The 20956-nt window shown below is 47.0% G+C and overlaps 1 protein-coding gene across 2 annotated transcripts in view; it reads left to right on the top strand.

Annotated features, from left to right (window-relative positions):
* The window catches only part of VPS35L (VPS35 endosomal protein sorting factor like), a 116387-nt gene that overhangs the window by 43075 nt on the left and 52356 nt on the right, over positions 1–20956 (top strand). The window contains exons 12-18 of one of the 2 annotated variants that reach the window (XM_059415205.1): positions 72–165; positions 3888–3965; positions 4479–4601; positions 14920–14966; positions 16082–16193; positions 16678–16794; positions 18400–18453. In XM_059415205.1, coding sequence (XP_059271188.1) covers positions 72–165; positions 3888–3965; positions 4479–4601; positions 14920–14966; positions 16082–16193; positions 16678–16794; positions 18400–18453 — 625 coding nt within the window. The remainder of the gene's footprint in view (positions 1–71; positions 166–3887; positions 3966–4478; positions 4602–14919; positions 14967–16081; positions 16194–16677; positions 16795–18399; positions 18454–20956) is intronic. The other variant, XM_059415206.1, reaches the window with a different exon arrangement.

Genomic DNA, 20956 nt, shown 5'->3' with positions numbered 1-20956 from the left:
TTATGTTAAAAATGAAAGAACAGAGAGCGCTCGCATGGGGTGTAACGCTGCCCACTTTGTGTTCCTCACAGGGGGATTTCGGAGTGTCTGCCCCGGCTGACGTGCATGATTCGCGGCATCGGAGACCCGCTGGTGTCCGTGTACGCCAGGGCCTATCTGTGCCGGGTAGGCCGCGTCGGTCCCCTTCCCCGGCAGCGCGCCAGCCCCTCCAAGAAGGACTTCATTAGCTGCTAATTTTAGAACACGGCTCTTCCACGGAAAGGAGAGCTGTAGGATTTCTTTTAAAAATTAATTTTAAAGTAGGCCCACTTACCGGCACTCTAATTAGGGGGCGTCTAAGGTCATCTCCTTACAAATGAACTGGTTTTCAGAATTAATTGTTTCTGAGGTTCTTGCTGGGAAGGAAGGCTCCCAAGGCCTGTCGGCTGATAGGCTGCTTTTCATTGACTCGAAAACGGCTTTCCCTTTGTCTTGGATTCGCTCGTTTTGTTAGTTTCTCTAGTTGGCGCAGGGTGCGAGTTGGTGGGGGGCTGTGGGGCAGGGCCTGGGGCCGCTCTGGTGACAGGCATCAGGGTCCATGCGACCCAGGCACAGAGGGCTCCCTGCCTCTCTCTGCACCTGCCCTCACGGGGAGGGGGTCCCAGTTGTAAATCACTTCGCCTTTTTCCATCTCAGAGCACCGTGAAGCTTCTACATCAGACTTCTGCATTTGTGAAAAATGCAATGCATGGAGAGTTTCTGGTTAATTCTTCTGCAACTCCCATGGGGGCTCTGCCGCCATCCACTGGCTCTGGAGTCCTTTTTACTAGTCCCGTCAGCATTCTTCACGTCGAAGGAGGGCTTAATGCCCCTGTTTTGTGGGGTCCCGATGAACGGCAGACTTCCTTGAGGACAAAGCTGCGGGACGCCCCCCACCACCCCGCCCTCGCCGGTGATCATATTTGTAAATGAGAAGGCCTGAGAACCGGTAGCTTGTGATTGACTTTTATGTGACATCTAGCAAGTGACACCAGCCCTGTGGTCTCCAGTGTCACAAAGAAACCAGTCACTGTACTCAGAGTGAATAGCAGACATCCTTGTGAAGGACACTTTTTAGAGGTCTGTTGGTTCCTGATGCCAGAAGGAAAGAAAAAGCTTTTCACCCGAGGGCAGCTTGCTCCCCGAGGGTAACGGAGGCCAGAGTGTCTATGCCCTGCCATCTGCTTGAAACTTGGGGTGGGCTTTTCCTACAGGAATACCAGGTATGTTTCCTAGAGCTTCAGGTTTGGAATATACTGAAGCTTGAATACTCTTTCCGAGTCCGTGTTTGCCGTGGTCCTACTGTGTGCAGAACACCGTTGGGTCCTGCGAGGGGTTGGGGGAGACGCAAGAATATTGTTATTTTGCGGGTTTGTGTTCCACCGTCTTTCCCCTCCTCAGACACAGCACATGATTCAAACTTCCCAGTTGGATAATAGAGTCGTAAAAGACTTAGAGAGTCACAGTGTTTATTGATGAGGATGATTCTGGTTACTAAAGAGAAATCAAAAGTGTGGAAATAAGCATTCCCTGCAAACCATGTTCAGTTGTAAAGTTGGAAGTAAGTGGCACAGGTTAGGGAAAAGATCATGATTCTGGCCTATAAAATGGCACGTGGCAACTTTCAACTTCAGTGACAATGACCCCCTGCCAGGAGGGCTGTTGATAAAACACATCGTCTCTGGAAGTCATTTTTGATAGCCCAGGCTTTACATTGGTTCCCCAGGTGGGGCAGCTAACCAAGTCTTCTGACACAGAAGAAGAGGCAGTCTGTGAATCCTTCAGCTGCAAGCAGCAGAAACCCAGCTCACACTATTTTAAGAAAAAGGAGGGTTTATTGGCTCATGTGTCTGAAGAGTCCAAGGGTAGAGCACAGGCATGGCTCGATCCTGGGTCTTCAGACTACTGTCAAGAATCGTCCTCCCCCTCGTCACTCAGCTCTCTGGGTTGACTTCACTTTATTCAGCAGCCCTAGGCCCCCATCCTCCTAACTGAACCCCAGTGGAAAGAGAAGCTTAGAATGGCCAGAGTCTCAGAGCTCTAGCCAGATCGTCTTGGGTCCCCTGTCCATCCGCAGACTGTGGCCAGGGGATGCGATAGGCCTCCGGAGCAGGCCTGGGTCACGTGCTCAGCCTTGGACCTCAGGGTGGGGGTGCAGCCAGCACCTACCCAGATCTCACATTCTGAAAGGGAGGTTTGCTTCCCCAAAGACAAATCCAACTCGCTGATACCAGAAATAGGAAATGCCTGCCAAAGGCAGGCGGAAACAGCAGATGGAAATCATGAGCCACCACCCTTGCTACTCTGGGTAGAAATCTTTTAGACCCAAGCAGATTTCTAAGCTGCTCATTTGTCTTGATGGAGAGAAGTAAACAAAACACAGAAAAGCGGTGAGTGGGCAGGGCGTGGGGGGAACTCGAAGCTGTTTATTCAAGGAAAGTATGATTAACTCCATTGCTAAGTCACAGCCTCTTCAGCATTATCACCGCTGCTTGTCCACTGGGCCTGCCTTGGCTGTCACCTAACAGATAATTATTGCCTTTTGTACGATATGATTAAGTGGAAGGAAAGACAATAGAACACAGTAGAGCTGTGTTCTGACATTTGTTGTTATTGTTGTTTTTTTTTTTTTAATCTACTGCTTGTCCTTGAAAGTATCCTCAATAGCCATGGAACTGTCCTTGGACTTGAGCTCCCCAGTGGATCTCGCATAATTCTTCTCAAAGGAATTCTTCACAGTGTGTGAAAAGAAAAAAAAAAAAATCCCGTCATTATTGTTAATCTTCATGACCTCACGTAGGGGGAGCTGAGTGGTAGGAATCTGTCCCTTTTTGAAGAAACCAGGTCCCAGAGAAGCCCCTTCTCCTAGAAAGTTGCTTTTGTGCTAAAGCAGCAATTTGAAATTGAGGTGTATCTGAGGGGCTCAGTTTAAGGAACATGATGCTTTTGGTTTGTTTTGAACACATGAAACCCATGAACTCCCCTCCATAGCTCATACCTTCATTTTCCATCCACCCTCAGGGGTCTGGCTGCCTGCTCTATGATCAGCACAATTTTTCAGCTGGAATGGTACAATCTGTGGTTTATTTTTTATTTTTTTAAAAGATTTTATTTATTTGACAGAGATCACAACTGGGCAGAGAGGCAGGCAGAGAGGGGCCGGGAAGCAGGCTCCCCACTGAGCAGAGAGCCCAATGCGGGGCTTGATCCCAGGACCCTGAGATCATAACCGAGCCAAAGGCAGAGGCTTAACCCTCTGAGCCACCCAGGCGCCCCTACAGTCTGTTTTTTAAACAGTGAATGCCCGAGCCAGCGGGTTATAATATTCTTAATGCTTCATGCTCATCTTACATAAAATGGCTTAAAATACATTAAAAACTTGTCTGCTTCCATGACTGCCCAGTGAAGAGGAGACTCTGTATATTTTGACAATGCACTGGTCAAGTCCCAGCTGACTCTCTTCTGTACCAGAGTCTTTTTTGCGTCATCTAATAAAAGTGCAGCCACGTGTCTGTTTATCTTTTTTTTTTTTTTGAGGACAAGAGAATACTGTATACACAGTCCTGAGAGTACGTTCCTCCTTTGTGCGTATTGATTTGTTCTCTTGGTCATCTGTTCAGAAATACATGCACTACCTTTGGGAAATTGCAAAGATGATTACTGCAAATGTTGCCTTTTTTTTCCCCCATTAAAAATAGCTTCTGTGGTTTTTCTTATAAAAGCATCCACGCTTCTTGAATAAGGAAACAGATAAGGAAAAAGAATAAAAACTTTCTGGACTTCTCTATGCCTACGTGTGTTTTCCATTTGTAACCATGGCATCCTACTGTGTTCCCATAGTCAAAGCAGTTTCTTTTGTTTGACTCCAGGTGGGAATGGAAGTGGCCCCACATCTCAAAGAAAGCCTGAATAAGAACTTTTTTGACTTCCTGCTCACGTTCAAACAGGTGAGAGAACACTGGCAGAACGGCTAATGGATAGAACCGTTTCGTGATCACGAGTTCACAGAACCCAGTTGGATTTCCGAGTTGAGATCGCCTTCGAGGTCTTTAAATGCATAAACCCTCGAAAATGACACCGGAGTCTGTTACAGACAATTAAAATGTGTTGATTGTACTGAACAAGTAGAGAGAATTAATATGCATGTGTTAACAGGAAACATCTCCAGTGGATCAGCCCCTTCTCGTCGCATCTGCTGGCTCCATTTTTATCAGATTATTTCTCTGCACATTTCTCAGCGCACATTCCCAAAACAGCTCAGCTCGGTGACATGGGAAACGTTCTCTGTGGTTTTTTTTCCTAGTTTAAAAACAAAGCAAAACAAAACAAAAACCTAAGAAACCAGGCAGTTTCTCTCGGGGTCCTCCGAGAGCTTAGGAGTATGCATCATCTGGGAGTTACGTGCTTTTCGTTTATTATTGTTCCTTTCCATTTCTGAGGGTTTCTTGGGTCTCCTGCAGATTCATGGGGATACAGTCCAGAACCAGCTGGTGCTGCAGGGCGTGGAGCTGCCGTCTTACCTGCCTCTCTACTCGCCGGCCATGGACTGGATCTTCCAGTGCATCTCCTACCACGCCCCCGAGGTAACGGCCACGTGCGGTCAGCGTGAAGTTCATGCAGAGGAGGGATACCGGGGCTCCCCTCTCTCCCATATTGTGTCTCAATGACCTGTCCGCCAGTGTGCCCGGTCACGTTAATGGGGTCTTTCCGTCACAGCGACAGCCACACCAAGGCCAGCCAGCTGTTCCGTAGTCTCACCGCCGTGGCTGGCACCGTGCACAGCGCCTTTCCGTGACTGTCTGGGTAACCGCTCTGGGAGGGGGGCTCTGCGAGGCCAGAGAGACACCTCTGACGGGTCACAGAGCTTGAAGGTGGGGGTGACAGGGCGCACACTGTGCGGTGTGGCTCCAGGGCTGGTGGGTTTCATCGCCTTTTCACTCACCTTCCTGCCCTGCTCTCGTGTTGGTGATAATCTGAGAAGTCGGTAGAGCAGGTCATAGTTTCCCTGTTATGCACAAGGAAAGTGACACTCAGATGTGTGATTGCGTTAAGATTTTTTTCCTGTTCTTTTTTAAGATTTTTTATTTATTTGAGAGAAAACATCAGCAGGGGGAGGGAGAGGGAGAAGCTCCCTGCTCAGCAGGGAGCCCCAACACAGGGCTCAGTCCCAGGACCCTGAAAGCATGACGTGAGCTGAAGGCAAACACTTAACTGACTGAACCACCCAGGTGCTCGCTCTCTCTCTCTCTCTCTCTTTTTTTTTTTTTTGGTCTAATTGAAGCATTGTTAGAAATTAAAGTACAATTGGAATCAAAGCAGAAATACCTTTTCCTTACCCAAGACTGAGATGTAGAACAGCAGTTCCACCTAGCATAATACCCATCGTGTGACAGATGAAGCTTCTTCAACAGATGCTTCAGAATTTATCCTTCGGGGAGGAGGGAAAGGGGTCTTGCTCCAAAACAAGGGGGCACAGTACAAAGCGAAATTCAGGTACACCTGCCTTTTCCCAGAAGCTGCCAACTTAATCACACCCTAAAGAAAGAGGAAAAAGGACATGACTTTGACTCAGCACCTCCACTTTTAAGAATATCACGTAGACGTGCTTGGGCAGGTGCAGGACGCGCGCATGCGCACATGGGTTCGGGCTGGTCCAGCATCAGAAACCAGCATCACACGGGGATTGGGTCAGAATCCATATAGATTCAGTGGCGTGTGACAGGGCCCACTGGAGGATCACGAGGAGGATCTGTTCATACGAACATAAGGGTGCTCGCAATAACTGGTGAGTCGCAAAGGGAGGTTGGGGGTTACACGCTTTGCTGTGTGTGTCCTCAGCGGTAGCATGGCCTAGTGTTCAGGTTTGGGCCCTGGAGTCGGAGGGCCTGGGTTCGAATCCCAGATCCATTGCTTACAGCTGTCGGGACAGAAGTACAGGCAGGTCCCTAACCACTCTGAGCCTGTTTTCTTCATCTGTGAAACGGGAGCTTTAATTCTCTTTTTTGGTTTTTCGGAGGGATTGCATAGGAGGACCCGTTTGCGTTGTTTGGTCAAGTGCCCCACACGTAGCACGGGGGTGTTTGTTGCGTTGTCGGGATCGCAAACATGATGTTTGTGTCTGTGTGCGAGAACTGGGGAGGAGGGGTGTCAGAATATCACTGGAAGGTGAGCTTTTGCCTCATCTTAACTTTTCTTGGCCTACTGTTGCTTTCTAACTTTTCGGCCAAATGTAATGGATTCTTTACATTTTCATTTTCCCAAATCCTAAAGTATGAAGGGAAAAATTAGGGGCATCTTGGATTTCAGGTGACCCCCCCCCCCCCCCCGCCACCACCATTAAATTGATTTTAAATGAAGTCGGTGTGAACGGAAGATTGAAAGGCTGTGGTGTCGGCAGGAGTTTTAACAACACACCGTGGCCCAGGTGGCCCAGGCTCCGGGGAGCACGAACGGGAGTGTAGAGAGCCCCGATCTGTTCAGCCGAATGACTGAAACATAAGAGCAGGGTTGACATGTTTGAAAATGGGAACACTTAAGTTCTTTTCTCCTTATTTTAACAAAAGGCCAAATCGAATTAAAACAAAAGGTACCCATGATAAGGCATTCTTCCTTTTATTTTAAGCACCAGGAGTCTCAAAGGATGGCAGAAGCTGGGAATAGAGCTTTCCCAGGGAGTAAAACTCTAGGAAATCATTACCACGCCAGAAGAAGTGATTAAAAAAATTAGGTCACCTGAATAATAATAAACTCTGATTCTTGGGGCACTTAAATAAGGACCTTGCAGCATCTCATTTAAAAAATGTTAATCATTTTCAAAATGCAGACGAATCAATGCCCTGGTAAAAGGTGGTGTTTAAGATGCCCGTTTCTGCTGCCTAAAAACTCTCGGAGTGGCCGGAATGTATCACCTGGGGAGTTAGGCCACGCCTCCAGAGCAGGGGACGGTCTGTTTGGCGGTGGCTGCCGTTAAGGTATAGGACAGGCAGGCAAGATGGGGGAAAGGAGAAAAGCCTTCAGCTACTAAGATCTGTCATACGAAATTTCAGATTGAAATTGAAATCCGAAATTCCCCCCCCCAAAAAATAAAAATCAAGGAGCGATTATTCAGAAAGGCTTTTTTGTTGTTGCTTGAAGATAGGATTTTTTTCCACCCATATACGACAAAAATAAGATAATGATACATAAAAAAACAGATTTATGCCCTCAAATCCAGACACATTCTGCAGAGATAAAAAAGTAACCATTTCACAAGATCTGGTTTGGGGCAATGAAAACAAATCCTTCTCGGCATTTTCAGCAGCTTTTCATTTGTTGGGGGTGGCGTGGGAGATGTAGAAGGGAAAAGGCCTGGTCCAGGACGTGAGTGGCAAGTGCTGTCTGACAGGGAATCCCTCGAGGTCCTTTCCTGAGCCAGGAGGGGCAGGTTGTAAATGTCGGCTGAGCAAAGAAGCAGATGCACCAGGAGTGGTGGGAGCAGGCAGTCGGGCAGACCAGGTTTCAGGGGTTCAGACTACGGCTGTGTTGCCTTGGGCTACTTGACGTCTTTTACCAGCTATAAAATGGGGCTAATAGAACCTTCTAGAAGGGTTCTCGGGGAGTGACCGTGATGCTGCCCATCTGTGCACCACCAAGGGATGGGGACACCAGGCAGAGGGGGTGGCTGCCATCCTTATGTTTGGTCTTTACAGGGACTCCCTGAAGTAGATGGGGTTCTGGGCCAACTTGACAGTCAGGAAGCAAGCAAGGGGTGAGATGGGGGAGGGGGACGGAAGGGCCAAGCAGGGGGCGAGGTGGGGCGGGGGATGGAGGGAAGGGACTGAGGCAGGTAAGAGGCATAATGAGACCAAAGCCTTACTGGAAAGAGTGACAAATAAAGCTGGCTTTATTTGTGTGGACCAGCTTACAGAGGTCATTGAACATAACGTGGTGGAGATCGGGCAGCTCTTGGAGATTTTTGATCAGGAGAATGATTTGAAACAAAAGCGATGCTTCAAGATCAAACTAGCAGAAGCCCACCAGACAGATCAGAAGGAGAAGGGTTGGTAGCTGTGGGGGAAAAAAAAATGAGACAGAACGGATAGGAGAGAATTTCCTAATCAGAAAACATTTATTAATAAAAATATATATTCGGGGCACCTGAGTGGCTCAGTCGGTTGACTCTTGACTGTGTCTCAGGTCATGATCTCTGGGTCCTGGGACCAAGCCCCACACTGGGCTCCATGCTCAGTGGGGAATCTGCTTGGGATTCTCTCTCTGCCTCTCCCTCTGCCCCTTGCCCCACTCATGCGCCCGCTCTTTTGCTCCCTTCTTCCCTCCCTCCCCCCTCCTACCCCCCCCAAAATAAATAAAAAATCTGTATTCATATTTAGAAAAGATAGAAAAGTCAAAAGGAGAAAAACAACCACCTGAAATCCTGCCATGTTAACACTTTAGTGAGTTTCCGTGTTAGTATTTCTCTGTCCACTCTGGCTCTCTCACTCTGAGCTTTTGTTTTATAGATGAGGATTTTGCGTGCATAATTTTATGGTGCTTTTCCGTCACTTAGCGTTATAATAGGCACCTCTCATTAAGGAAGTTCTCTGACCCTCAATCTTGTCAGGAAGTGTTCAGAGTTAGGTTTGTTGGGTGTGAGGAATGGAGGTTGGGGGGTGAGTCAGAGATGCTAAGTTTTAGAGCCCTCCACACAGTCACCTTTTGCTGAGGCTCACTGGGTGCCAGGCCCTATGTGAGTTCCTCTGTTTGGGCCACCTTACTTCGTCCTCAGCTTCCCTAGGCTGGGGACTGTGGTTATTCCCATTTTACAGATGAGGCAACTGAGGCTTACCACTTGCTAAGGTCACACAGCTGGAAAGAGTCATAGCCATGTAGCCTCGTAGGCATTAACTCTGAACCCAGCAGATGTGTTCTCCACCCCTAAATTCTTTCTTGCTAGATAGCTCTTGTTAATGGCTACACTTAAGGAGGGATTTAAGGGCCCTAACGAATTGACTCATGGACATGATAACTCATGTTATCTCATGGTCAAGCTTTAAGTTGCACTTGAAATGTTCTAAAATACAACTAGTCTGGTAATGCCAATCTAAGACTAGCCTTGGCCTTTGCTGACTCCCATTGACGCATAGAGGTGTATCATTTTCGTTCTTTTGCATCAGGAAAAAAAGTTCCCAGCGAGGGGCGCCTGGGTGGCTCAGTGGGTTAAAGGCTGCCTTCCACTCAGGTCATGATCCCAGAGTCCTGGGATCGAGCCCAGAGAGTCGGGCTCTCTGCTCAGCGGGGAGCCTGCTTCCTCCTCTCTCTCTGCCTGCCTCTCTGCCTACTTGTGATCTCTGCCTCTCAAATAAATAAACAAAATCTTAAAAAAAAATAAAAATTTTAAAAGTTCCCAGTGAAAGAGAAATAATACAAAAAACTTAAAACATTTCTCTCTTTTTTTTTTAAGATTTTATTTATTTATTTGATAGAGCGAGAGACACAAGCAGGCAGAGTAGCAGAGGGTGGGGGAGAAGCAGCCTCCCCACTGAGCAGGGAGCCCAATGTGGGGCTCAATCCCAGGACCCTGGGATTATGACCTGAGCCAAAGGCAGTTGCTTAACCAACTGAGCCACCCAGGCGCCCCAACATTTCTCCTTCTAGTGCTTAGAGTATAGGATGTATTTTTATTAACACTGAAATATTTTCTTTGAGACTTGAGCATATCCAGTCTGGTTGGGAGGGAAGGGGCATATGATTTTGCCCACCCTTTACATGTTCGCTTCATTTAGAAAAAGAGGAAGGAAAATAAGATACACATATCATTTAACTCTTTCTTTCTTTTTTTTTTTTTCAAGTGAAGCAGTACTTGAAAACACTGATTGGAAGGGTACGTAGTAAAAGCAGGAAGACAAATCTGGGAGCGCTCTGAGCTGCATACGAGTCCTTCTTAGTCTGGAAAGTGGAAGCATGGGGTCAGCCCAACTTCTGTAGCTTTTCCTATACTTTTGAAGTACATAACTAATTACATAACTAAGCCTCATCTAGAGATAATCTTAAAAATCCAGTAGATAAATATGGTGGTGGTTATAGAAATCCGTGTATGTTCGTGCACTGTCACAAAGACATACCCTTCCCTCGCAATAGCGTGAATGGAAACCCGGTGAAATATCCAGTTAATTATATTATATCCATGTCACTTTCCTGGCTTTGATAATGCCCTCTAGTTAAATAAGACGTCACCACTGGGGAGAGCTGGGTGATGGGTCCCTAGAACCTCCTAGTATGATTTTTACCATCTTTTGTGAGTCTGTAACTGGTTCAAAAAAAAAAAAATTTTAAAGTCTGTCAGGAGCAAACTGAACACTACCGTTACTGCACGTAGGGATTCCTCAGCCGTTAGAAAGAATGAGGACGGAGCGCCCGGGTGGCTCAGTCGTTAAGTGTCTGCCTTCGGCTCAGGTCATGATCCCAGGGTCCTGGGATCGAGCCCTGCATGGGGCTCCCTGCTCAGCAGGAAGCCTGCTTCTCCCTCTCCCTTTCCCCCTGCTTGTGTTCCCTCTTTCGCTGTCTCTCTCTCTGTGTCAAATAAATAAATAAAATCTTCAAGAAAAAAAAAAAAGAATGAGGCAGGTGCATATGTGTAGTTACACGGAAAGAACAAAACCCATGCTAGATTCTTGAATTAAAAAGGCAAGTTGTGGCCCAATATGTATGTGACTGTTCATTTTTGTAAGACAGAAAAACCCAAGCTTGGGCTTTTATAAGAAAAGCGATATATTCACCAGGTGTAAACAAAGGTCTGGAAAGATAAACATCCAGATGTTGACACTGGTGATCACCAGAAAGCAGATGTTGGGAGGGAAGGCATTTACGTTTTACTTAACCGCCTGGCGATAGTGTTTGAGTGGTTTTTTTTTTCATAGTAAACATTTCTTATTTCTCTAGTTTTTATTTATTCATTTATTTTTATTTTATATATTTTTAAAGGCTTGTTTCTTAGAGAGAGGGGGGAGGGAGGGAGGGCCGGGTGGAGAGAGAGAGAGAGAGGGAACCTCAAGCTGACTCCGTAGTGAGCGCAGAGCCCGACACGGGCCTCCATCCCAGGACCCTGAGGTCATGACCTGAGCCAAAACCAAGAGTTGGATGCTTACCCAACTAAGCCGCCTAGGCGACCCAATTTTTATATTTTCTATAACAAATATATAAATAACTGAAACACAGGGGCCGTCTGAGACTCCTGCACCTCCCTGTTCTGATTCGTGTATACGGGCTAATATGCTGACCTGCACATCTTCTGGTTCATCCCAGCCAACAGGCTTGTTCCGATCTCAGTCTGTTTGAACGGATGTTCCTCTTGTTCTTGCCAAAGATAATCGATCCTTTCGCTTCTCAGGAAAAAAAAAAAAAAAAAGCAATAACCTCTAACAGATGTGTCTAGGGTCCTATCCTTTGGCTCCCTGATCACTCAGGGCTATTTCCTATACTCCTGTCTGATGGTAGAGGTTTTTTTTGGTTTTGTTTTGTTTTAAAGTTCCATGTTTGGATACGGTTGTAATGCCTTCATCTCCTGTGAAAGAACTTTTTAAGCATTTGTCGTAATGGCCAGAATGTTTTGTCCCTATGTCGGCACTTACCAACTTTTTTCAGGAGTGGTAGAGCCCTCGTGTGTGTGTGTGTGCGTGTGCGGGCGTATGCACGTATGTGAGAGAGAGAATAAGCCACGAAAGGGCAGGGTTTTCTGTTTGATTTTCTCGCCACCCTGTCCTCAGTGCCTAGGATAGTGGTTAGTACCTTAAAGTTGCTCTGTAAGTAGGTATCAAACGAGTGATTATTTGTACGTGTTGGGCAGTGTCAGTGAGATAATCCTACAGCACACCTCCTTCTCAGTCCTTTCCAGAAACCACTTTGCTATTGGTCTTCAGGCATGTCTTGTCTTTTTTTTTTTTTTTTTTAAGATTTTATTTACTTATTTGAGAGAGAGAGAGAGAGCAAGAACATGAGAGTGGGGAGGATCAGAGGGAGAAGCTGACGTGCCACTGAGTGGGGGGTCTGGTGCGGGACTCGATCCTGGGACCCCAGGGTCATGACTTGAGCCAAAGGCGGTTGCTTAACCAACTGAGCCACCCAGGTGCGCCAGGAATGACTTGTCAAGTATTAACACCCCGTGAGTGGATTAGGGAAGCCTTTTGTGACACTGACAATTTTATTTTCAGCTGGGATGCTTCTGACTACAAGGGAAAAAACACCTAACCGACCCCCAAAATAATTCAGTGTCTTTTCTCACACAACAAGTGCAGGCTGTGGGCCAGGCAGGTTCTGTCCAATCTCTCCTCTGTTGTGCTCCTCACGTAGCCAAGTGCCTGCAGCCGTGCCAGGCATCACATCCAGACCCGGCAACATCTAGAGGCAGAAAGATAAGAAATCTATAATTCCTTGGGTTCGTGTTTAAGAACAAGGAAGCCTTTCCTCAGAACTCCCATTCCAGCAGCTAGAAATGGGTCATGTGCCCATTGTCTAAATCCCCCACTCATAAAGGGAATGAGGTCACCATGATCAATTTGGACCTGTATTAATTTGTTCAGGCTGTGTCTTAGTCCATCCTGGCTCTTAAAATACTACAGACTGGGTGGCTTGTCAATACCCAGGTTTTGATTTCCCACAGTTCTGGATCTGGGAAGTACAAGATGAAGATACTAGCAGTTCTGGTGCCTGGTGAAGGCTTACTTCCTGTCCATTGATGGCTGTCTTTGCTGTGTCTTCGCATGGCACAAGGTAGCTTTCTTACGCTCCCCCTGTTTAAAAAAGATTTTATTTATTTGACACAGAGAGAGAGATCACAAGTAGGCAGAGAGGCAGGCAGAGGGGGAGGGGAAAGCAGGCTCCCTGCTGCTCAGAGAGCCCGATATGGGGGCTCTATCCCAGGACCCTGAGATCATGACCTGAGCCGAAGGCAGAGGCTTAACCCATTGAGCCACCCAGGCTCCCCACTTGGGCCCCTTTTATTAAGGGTATTAATCCTATTCCCAAGAGCTCTAGCCTCATGACCTAATATTATCATCACGTTGAGAGTTAGGGGGCCCTTCAGATCATAGCGGGTTGCCACTGAAACAGACTGGAGGACTTGAACACCAAAACCTTCTAGAGTCTGCAAGTCCAAGATCAAGGTGCTGGCAGGGTTGGTTTCTGGTGAGGCTTGCAGACCACTGTCTTCTCCCCGTCCCCCACAGGGTCTCTCTGTGCATGTGCATTCTTGGTCCTTCTTCCACTTCTTTTCTTTCTTTCTTTCTTTTTTTTTTTTTTAAAGATTTTATTTATTTGAGAGAGAGCCTGAGAGCACAAGAGAGAGTGAGGATGAGCTGGGGGCAGGGGCAGGGGCAGAGGCAGGGAACCTGATATGGGCCTCAGTCCCAGGACCCCAGGTTCATGACCTGAGCTGAAGGCAGACGCTTAACCGACTGAGCCACCCAGGTGCCCCTCTCTTCCTCTTTTTCCTCTTCTCATAAAGACCTCAGTCCCATGGGATTAGGGCCCCCACAATTAGGGCCTCATTTCTCATTAATTATGTCACTAAAAACCTGTCTCCAAACGCAGTCACATTGAGCATCGGGGCTCCCACATACGAATTTGGAGGGGGTCTGATTTAGTCCGTAACAGGCCCCAACCTGCTGTTTGTGGGGCAGAGACAGAAATCTGAATAAAGCTGGGGTTCTGGGGTACGGGCAGTCTCTCCACAATCAGCTTTCACCTTAATTATTCAGGCAGCACCTAGGACACAGGGGACATAGCTAGAAGGGGCACAGTTGCACTGAAGACAGTGGGGGGGACCAGACTCCTACAAATCTCATTTCTGTCACTTACTAGGAAGTAGCTTAACCTATCTGAGCTTGACTTTCTCTCCTGTGAAGTGAGGATGACAGAGGGGCCTCCAAGGCTGCTGTGAAGAGCTAACAACAAGGCAAGACTCGTGCTTAGCCTGGTGCCCAGTGAGCCCTCAGTGTCCAGGCTGCTGTTAGCTCTGCAGTCCAGGCTTGACCTTGTCTGTGCCCTTCAAAACCTTCCCCAAACCACTGACCTAAAGGATACCTCTTCCATTGATTTTTGTAAAAAAAAAAAAATAATAATAATAACAACAGGAACTCTTTTAGAAATACGTAATTGTCTTAAGATAGCTCTAAAGCCATTAACGGTATTCCAATGAGTGAAATACTTACTTCCTTTCGGGGGAAACACAGGCTTCAAAACTCGCTGGGAGGAAATGTGATGACGGGCGGAGCCTTTGATGCCAGACTGCCTGGGTCATGTCGGGCCCATGGTAACTCGCTGTGTCACCTTGGTCCAAACACATCACTGTTCTGTGGCTCATTTCTGTCCTGTGCGGTGGGAGGAGAGAGAGACCTGCCTCCTGGATGGTGACAGGCGAGATCATGAGTGCAAAGTGCGTCTCACGCTGTATGGTAGGCTCTAGCAAATTCTCAGTGAAGTGGGGAGGAATATGGGGGTGTCATGGGAGAGGCGGGGAGTAAAGTGACTCCCATTCTCACTGGTGCCTCGAGCTCAGCAGGTACCTCGCCTGTAGGAACACTGCACGCGGGATGATACCACTTGCATCCTCTGCCAGAGGGTAGGGACACCCAGGCTTCATCAAGTCAGGTGACCGGCCCAAGGTCTCATAGTTGGTGAGACAGGATTTGAATCCACATATGCCTGTTGCCGGGGCTCAGCTCTTCTCTGTTATACTGAAAGCCGTGAGGGTGGATTCTGACCCCCATCCCTGCTCCTGACTCTCCATCTTGGTCAGGCCCTGGGAGTTACAGAAATGGACTTGAGGCTCCATTTACCTTCAAGCATTACTTTGGAGATCCCGTTGTGAGAAATGTTGTTGGAGATCCTCCAACCTGATGATCTTCATTGATAATTATTTTTAACTAGGCTCTGCTAACGGAGATGATGGAGAGATGCAAGAAACTAGGAAACAAGTAAGTATTTTATTTAAATTTTATTTTTATTTTTTATTTATTTAAAAAAAATTTTTTTTTAAAGCGTGGAGATGAGTGTGGCGCTTGAACTTACAACCCTGAGATCAAGACCTGAGCCCAGATCAAGAGTTAAACGCCCAACAGACTGAGCCACCCAGGTGCCCCAGTATTTTAAAATTCATAAAGCATGGGTTTGGATGTGGAGCTGGTTGATTTTTTTTTTTTTTTAATTTTTAAAGACTTTATTTATTTATTTGACAGACAGAGATTACAAGTAGGCAGAGAGGCAGGAGGGTGGCGGGTAGCGGGGGGAAGCAGGCTCCCTGCTGAGCAGAGAGCCCGATGCGGGACTCGATCCCAGGACCCTGAGATCATGACCTGAGCCGAAGGCAAAGGCTTAACCCACTGAGCCACCCAGGTGCCTTGACTGGCACGCTCACCTGGGTAAGAGGACCAGCAGAGTGGCGGGATGACATGGAGGTTGGGAACTAGAGTCCGATCTTCTGGTTTCTGATGCCCCGCTGCACTCTTTCTTACCCTTGTGAACTGGGGTCACCTACTTCACCTCTCTGTGCCTTAGTCTCCGTAAAATGGGTTTAATAATAGTCGTTTCCCCATGGGGCTGTGATACGTGGTAGGATCAAAGTAAGCTCCCATCTTCCTGTCTTCAGGCAGGTGAAGTTTCCCCTCTGCTCTCCCTTCTGTGTGTAGATGTCCCTAAGTCACCGTGTCTCTGCATCCTAGAACAGTGCTTTTTGTAAGAGATGGAGAAGGATATTTTATGTATTTGCAACTTGGATCAATATTGTGACTTAATGTTTAGTTTTAGTAGTACACCAACCTGTGAGAGGCCCCTTTTACATCTGTTTAAATGGATTTTTGACTGCTGTCCATCAGTCTGGCCGGCCAGCTAGCTACCCATTCATCCAGTCAATTCAACATTCATCGAGTTCCAAACGTGCCTAAAACCTCGTGTTGGTCCCTAGAAGTTGCCTTTTCACTCCATACCATTAAAGAGTTTTCAATTCCTCCTTCCCAGCAACATACGGACTTAAGATTAAAGTGACTTTCATTAAGGGGCAGCTCTGCTGACAGGGGGCACGTGTGTCTTACAGCGCCTTGCTGTTGAATTCTGTGATGTCCGCTTTCCGGGCCGAGTTCATTGCCACGAGGTCCATGGATTTCATTGGCATGATTAAAGAGTGCGATGAGTCGGGTTTCCCCAAGGTAAGCTCTTGACCAAATGTCCAGTTTACCTGAGAGCTCTCGAGGGAGACAGTCCTGTGGGGGGGAAGGCGGGGCCGCTCAGGTCAGCAGGAAAACAGGCGAAGGCTGGCCTCTGAAGAACTCGATGGAGGATGAGTTCGTGTTTGGGATTGTTAGACACACATCATTACCACCAGAGAATCCTGAATCTGTTGAATTCGTCCCCTGTGCAGTGTTTAGGAAAGGCTCAGTCTGCCATCTCTAAAAACGTATCTTCACTCATCATTTATGAAAAGCTCTGTTCAGCAGAATATTAGGGCCCACAAGTCAGAGCAGTACGCGGAGCTGGCTTTGCTCTGAGCAGCTTGGTCTGACTTGCACGTAGGCCTGAGGTAAAATTTAAGATTATCCCTGAGACGAACTCAGCATTACAACATTTTTCTCTTAAGTTTCAAGATACCGATTTAAAATCCCCAGTATTGTAATGGTTCGTTCTTTTTCTTAGCATCTCCTTTTTCATTCATTGGGGTTAAACTTGGCCTTGGCTGACCCTCCTGAGGGCGATCGACTCCAGATTCTCAACGAAGCTTGGAAAGTCATCACTAAGTTGAAGAATCCACAGGTGGGTGACCATTCAGACCCTAGATCGAACGACTGCCTTTTGTCTAAGTTCTGCAGTTATATATTCTTTACTTTTAAAAAATTATCTTTTGACTAATCGTATATCTGGGATTTTTTTTTTTTTTTAAGAAATAATTCTTCTTGGGGGCACCTGGGTGTCTCAGTGGGTTAAGCCTCTGCCTTCGGCCCAGGTCATGATCTCAGCATCCTGGGATCGAGCCCCGCATCTGGCTCTCTGCTCAGCGGGGAGCCTGCTTCCTCCCCTCTCTCTCTCTGCCTGCCTCTCTGCCTACTTGTGATCTCTGTCTGTCAAATAGATTAAATCTTTAAAAAAAAAAAAAGAGAGAGAATACTGGCCTAATTTAGAAAACTGAGAAACTTAACTTACCAAATCACATACCTAGGTTAAAGTTTAGCAAAACCCTCACTAAACTTCAGTTTATAAACTAAACTCTGTTTAACCCAACTCTAGTCAGTGAACCAAACAACATATTTAAAGCACGTGTTAAGTCCAAAGCCTCCGGGCGTGTGGGGCCCGGGTGTGAGTGCTTCCAGGCAACTTTGCATCAGAAGGTCACGCTCATGGTCATGTTCCGTCTTTGACTTCACACGGCCTTCTCAGCTTTCCTGTCAGACCTTCAGATGTTCCTGGCTTTTCTTGTGTGAGCGAGATCACTATTTACTTCCCTCCCCATTTCTTTCTTTTCCTTAAAATATAGGAACAGAAGAGACACACTCACAGACGGTCTTTTTCCTCTAGCGCTACTCCCCCTCGACTCCAGTGTTTTCTGGAACAGGCGCTGTATCCGACTGTTCCTGCCATTTCCATGACCATCCCACAGCCTCTCCGTGGGTCTTCCCTGCTACTCGAATCGAACACTTAATTTCTTACCTGAAATCTTCAGTGCTTTCTTACCCTTAGGACAACATACACATCACCCCTCAATCAGAAAAATGTTTTCTTTTTCAACGGTAGGAAGCCTGGTTGTTTTGTTTTGTTTTGTTTTGTTTCCCTCAGAACATGCAAAAATCACATTTAATTCTGGTCTTCAGCCAGGATCCACCATCAATAACTCGGCTGAGGTGCAGCCCGGACTCGTGACTTTTATCTCCACTGCCTTTGAGTTCTTCCCAGTTTTCTTTCTTTTTTTTTTTTTTTAAGGTTTTGTTTATTTATTTGACAAACAGAGATCACAGTAGGCAAAGAGGCAGGCAGAGAGGGAGGAGGAAGCAGGCTCCCCGCTGAGCAGAGAACCCTATGTGGGGCTCGATCCCAGGACCCTAAGATCATGACCTGAGCCAAAGGCAGAGGCTTTAACCCACTGAGCCACCCAGGCACCCGCTTCCCAGTTTTCTCTCTTCGCCCAAGTAGCCCTTCCAGAATGTTAGTTAGTTTCATGCAATATCTGTATTTCTAGAACTCGCTTCTTAGGATAAAATACACCCGCAGGCTAGACTTTCCTGGAGATGAACCAACCAGTCTTGAAATCCCTATCACATCTCTCTTTGAATTGCCAGAGCGCTTGAAGGGGTTTGTGCGTGATGAGTTTTCACCGTAAGCGGGGGGCGTTCTTATCACAAAGATGTGTTTGCTTTTCCTCCACAGGACTACGTTAACTGTGCCGAAGTGTGGGTCGAGTACACGTGCAAGCATTTCACGGTACGTGTGGCCTGTGCTGCTGTTTTTGGAAGAGTGAGGTTTTTATTCATGTTTACTATTATGAGCAAGGCTCGCTGAGGCATCGAGGCATTTTACGGTAGTAATTGTCCTTAACTTATGAGAATTGTGTCCTTTATGTGACAGTGTGCTGGAGTGTTACTGTGTGCCCAGTGCTCGCGTGTAAATTAGGGAAATGCTCCATTATACCAAGTGGTGAAGTTTTTTTCACCAGAGGAAACCTTGGACGCTTCCCTGCTAAAACGCATCGTGACTCTCCCTGGGGTCTAGTCAGTGGCATTTCCATGTATTTGATGAGTGTGTCATTTTTTTTCTAAGCAAAGGGACTTCTTCCCTTGTGCCCAGACTGGAACCTCAGTTTGGGAAATACTGGGCTTGTCAAGTAACAGCAACCTTAGAAGCAGGCAGAACCAGGTTCAGATCCTCTTGCCAGAATGATAAAGGTCATCGGCTTTTAAAACACCGAAGTATAGCTTCTATGCAGAAAAATGCGTATGTCGTAAGTGTGCTACCTGGTGAATCTTGAGGAAGTACACCCGTGTGGTCATGGTCCAGACCAAGATGTAGGGAATACCTCCACCGAGCCCCCTGAACTTGGCTCCCAGTCACAGTCCGTTGGAAGTCGCAGGCAGCCACCATCCTGGCCTCTTAACTCGGTAAATTGGTTTTGGCCTGGTTTTCAGCATTATGTAAATGCTGCTCTGTTGATTTTGTTTCTTTGGTCCAACTTTGGTTTTATGCTTTACTTTGGAAACTTCAAACATATGCTGTCCCTTGGACCCATCTCCCAGAAATGACCGACTCATGACAGATCTTGTGTCATTTACATGTTTACTAAGCTTCTCCCTTCCCTGGGTTATTCTGAAGCAAATCTCGAACACCGTGTCTTCACCTGCCAGCACATACATGTGAAATATAAGATTCCCTTTTCTGAGACCAAATCCCAGTATCTTAGCCTAATGATAAAAAGATAATACTGCTTTTAATATTAAGAATCATGGGGCGCCTGGGTGGCTCAGTGGCTTAAAGCCTCTGCCTTCGGCTCAGGTCATAATCCCAAGGTCTTGGGATCGAGCTCCGCATTGGGCTCTCTGCTCAGCAGGGAGCCTACTTCCCCCTCTCTCTCTGCCTCCCTCTCTGCCTACTTGTGATCTCTCTGTCAAATAAATAAATAAAATCTTAAAAAAAAAAAATCAGTCAATATTCAGATGTCCCCAGTTGTCAGGATTAAAACAAAGTCTGTACATTGCAGTAGACTTCTTAGTCTTCTCTTTTCCCTCCTCCTCGCCTTCCCCCGCGCCCCCCCCCCCCCATCTGCGATCATACTTACGAAATTCAGACTTTCGTCCTGAAGAGTTTCCCAGTCTGGACTGAAATGCCAATAGAGTATTACCCCCACCTTAAAAGACCACCGGAGACATGAGTCAAAGCCAATCAGCAAGGGTCGTTTATTGCAGGTTCGAACCTGGACCTCTGCGCCTCGTTGCCGAGAACGCCGAGAGGTCCGGAGCTGGGTCGGTGCAGGATTTTTATAGACAGATACAAACAAGTTTTGGGTGGGGCTGAGCTGATTGATTGACAGTTTGAACAGGCGTACTTGGCATCAGTGAATTGGGTCAGGGGACCCCGCGCGAAAGCAGACAAAGCAATCTTACAGAAGTAGAACTGGCCGGTTAGCCCACGCATGCGGAAAAAAGCACTATCAGGATATTGAAGGCCTAGTTACTATCAAGTAAAGACAATTGGGAGTCTCCTGGTGGAATGTTACATTCCTGCTATCAAGCATCCTTGTTAATGAGATTTAGGTTTAGAAGAAATTGACCTTTATTTACTTTTCCTTCTACCTCCGCCTCCTACCGTTTTCATGGAGGGGAGGGTGACATTAGAGCTTGAGGAACTGAGTTCTGTGTCCCTGGAAATTGGGCTATTGATAAGGTAACTTCTTTGTTGTAAATCTCAAGGACATTTGCAAACCAAGGGAGACTCCTACCTTGCAGGACTGTGATCTCTGCAAGTTCACTATTTATCGTTTTATGGCGATCAGGGCTGCCCGAGGAATGCTACTCCTATGGAGGGGAGCGGGTGAAGGGGAGGGGTGCAAGGCGCCAGCCTTTGCTTTGTCCTCAGCCAGCCTCCTGCTCCTTCAGGACCAGCCAGTTGTATCCGGTGACGGTGTCCTTCTGCTCTCAGTATATCCCGCCAATCAGCAGTTGGTTCTAGAGGCGTCATCAGCTTCCGATAAGACTTCTCAGCACTGTGGGTGGCGTTTGGAGGTTCTCCTGGGAAGCTCGTGGTATCTGGCTGTCCCTCTAATACATGGGCAGCCAGTGAAGCTCGGTTGCATCTCACTCACCGTTTCTTAGGGGCTGCAAAATGGTGATATTTGGAATTACAATCAACTCTTTGTTCATGAGCTGGGATACTTGTAGCAAGAGAAACTTCCCCTGTGGGTGTTTGGTTACCCAGAGGTGCAATTTGCACAGAA

The sequence above is a fragment of the Mustela nigripes genome, chromosome 11, assembly GCF_022355385.1.
Source record: "Mustela nigripes isolate SB6536 chromosome 11, MUSNIG.SB6536, whole genome shotgun sequence".
Lineage (NCBI taxonomy): Eukaryota > Metazoa > Chordata > Mammalia > Carnivora > Mustelidae > Mustela > Mustela nigripes.
Note: the sequence above shows the minus strand (reverse complement) of the source record. Positions and strands in the feature narration are given on the sequence as shown.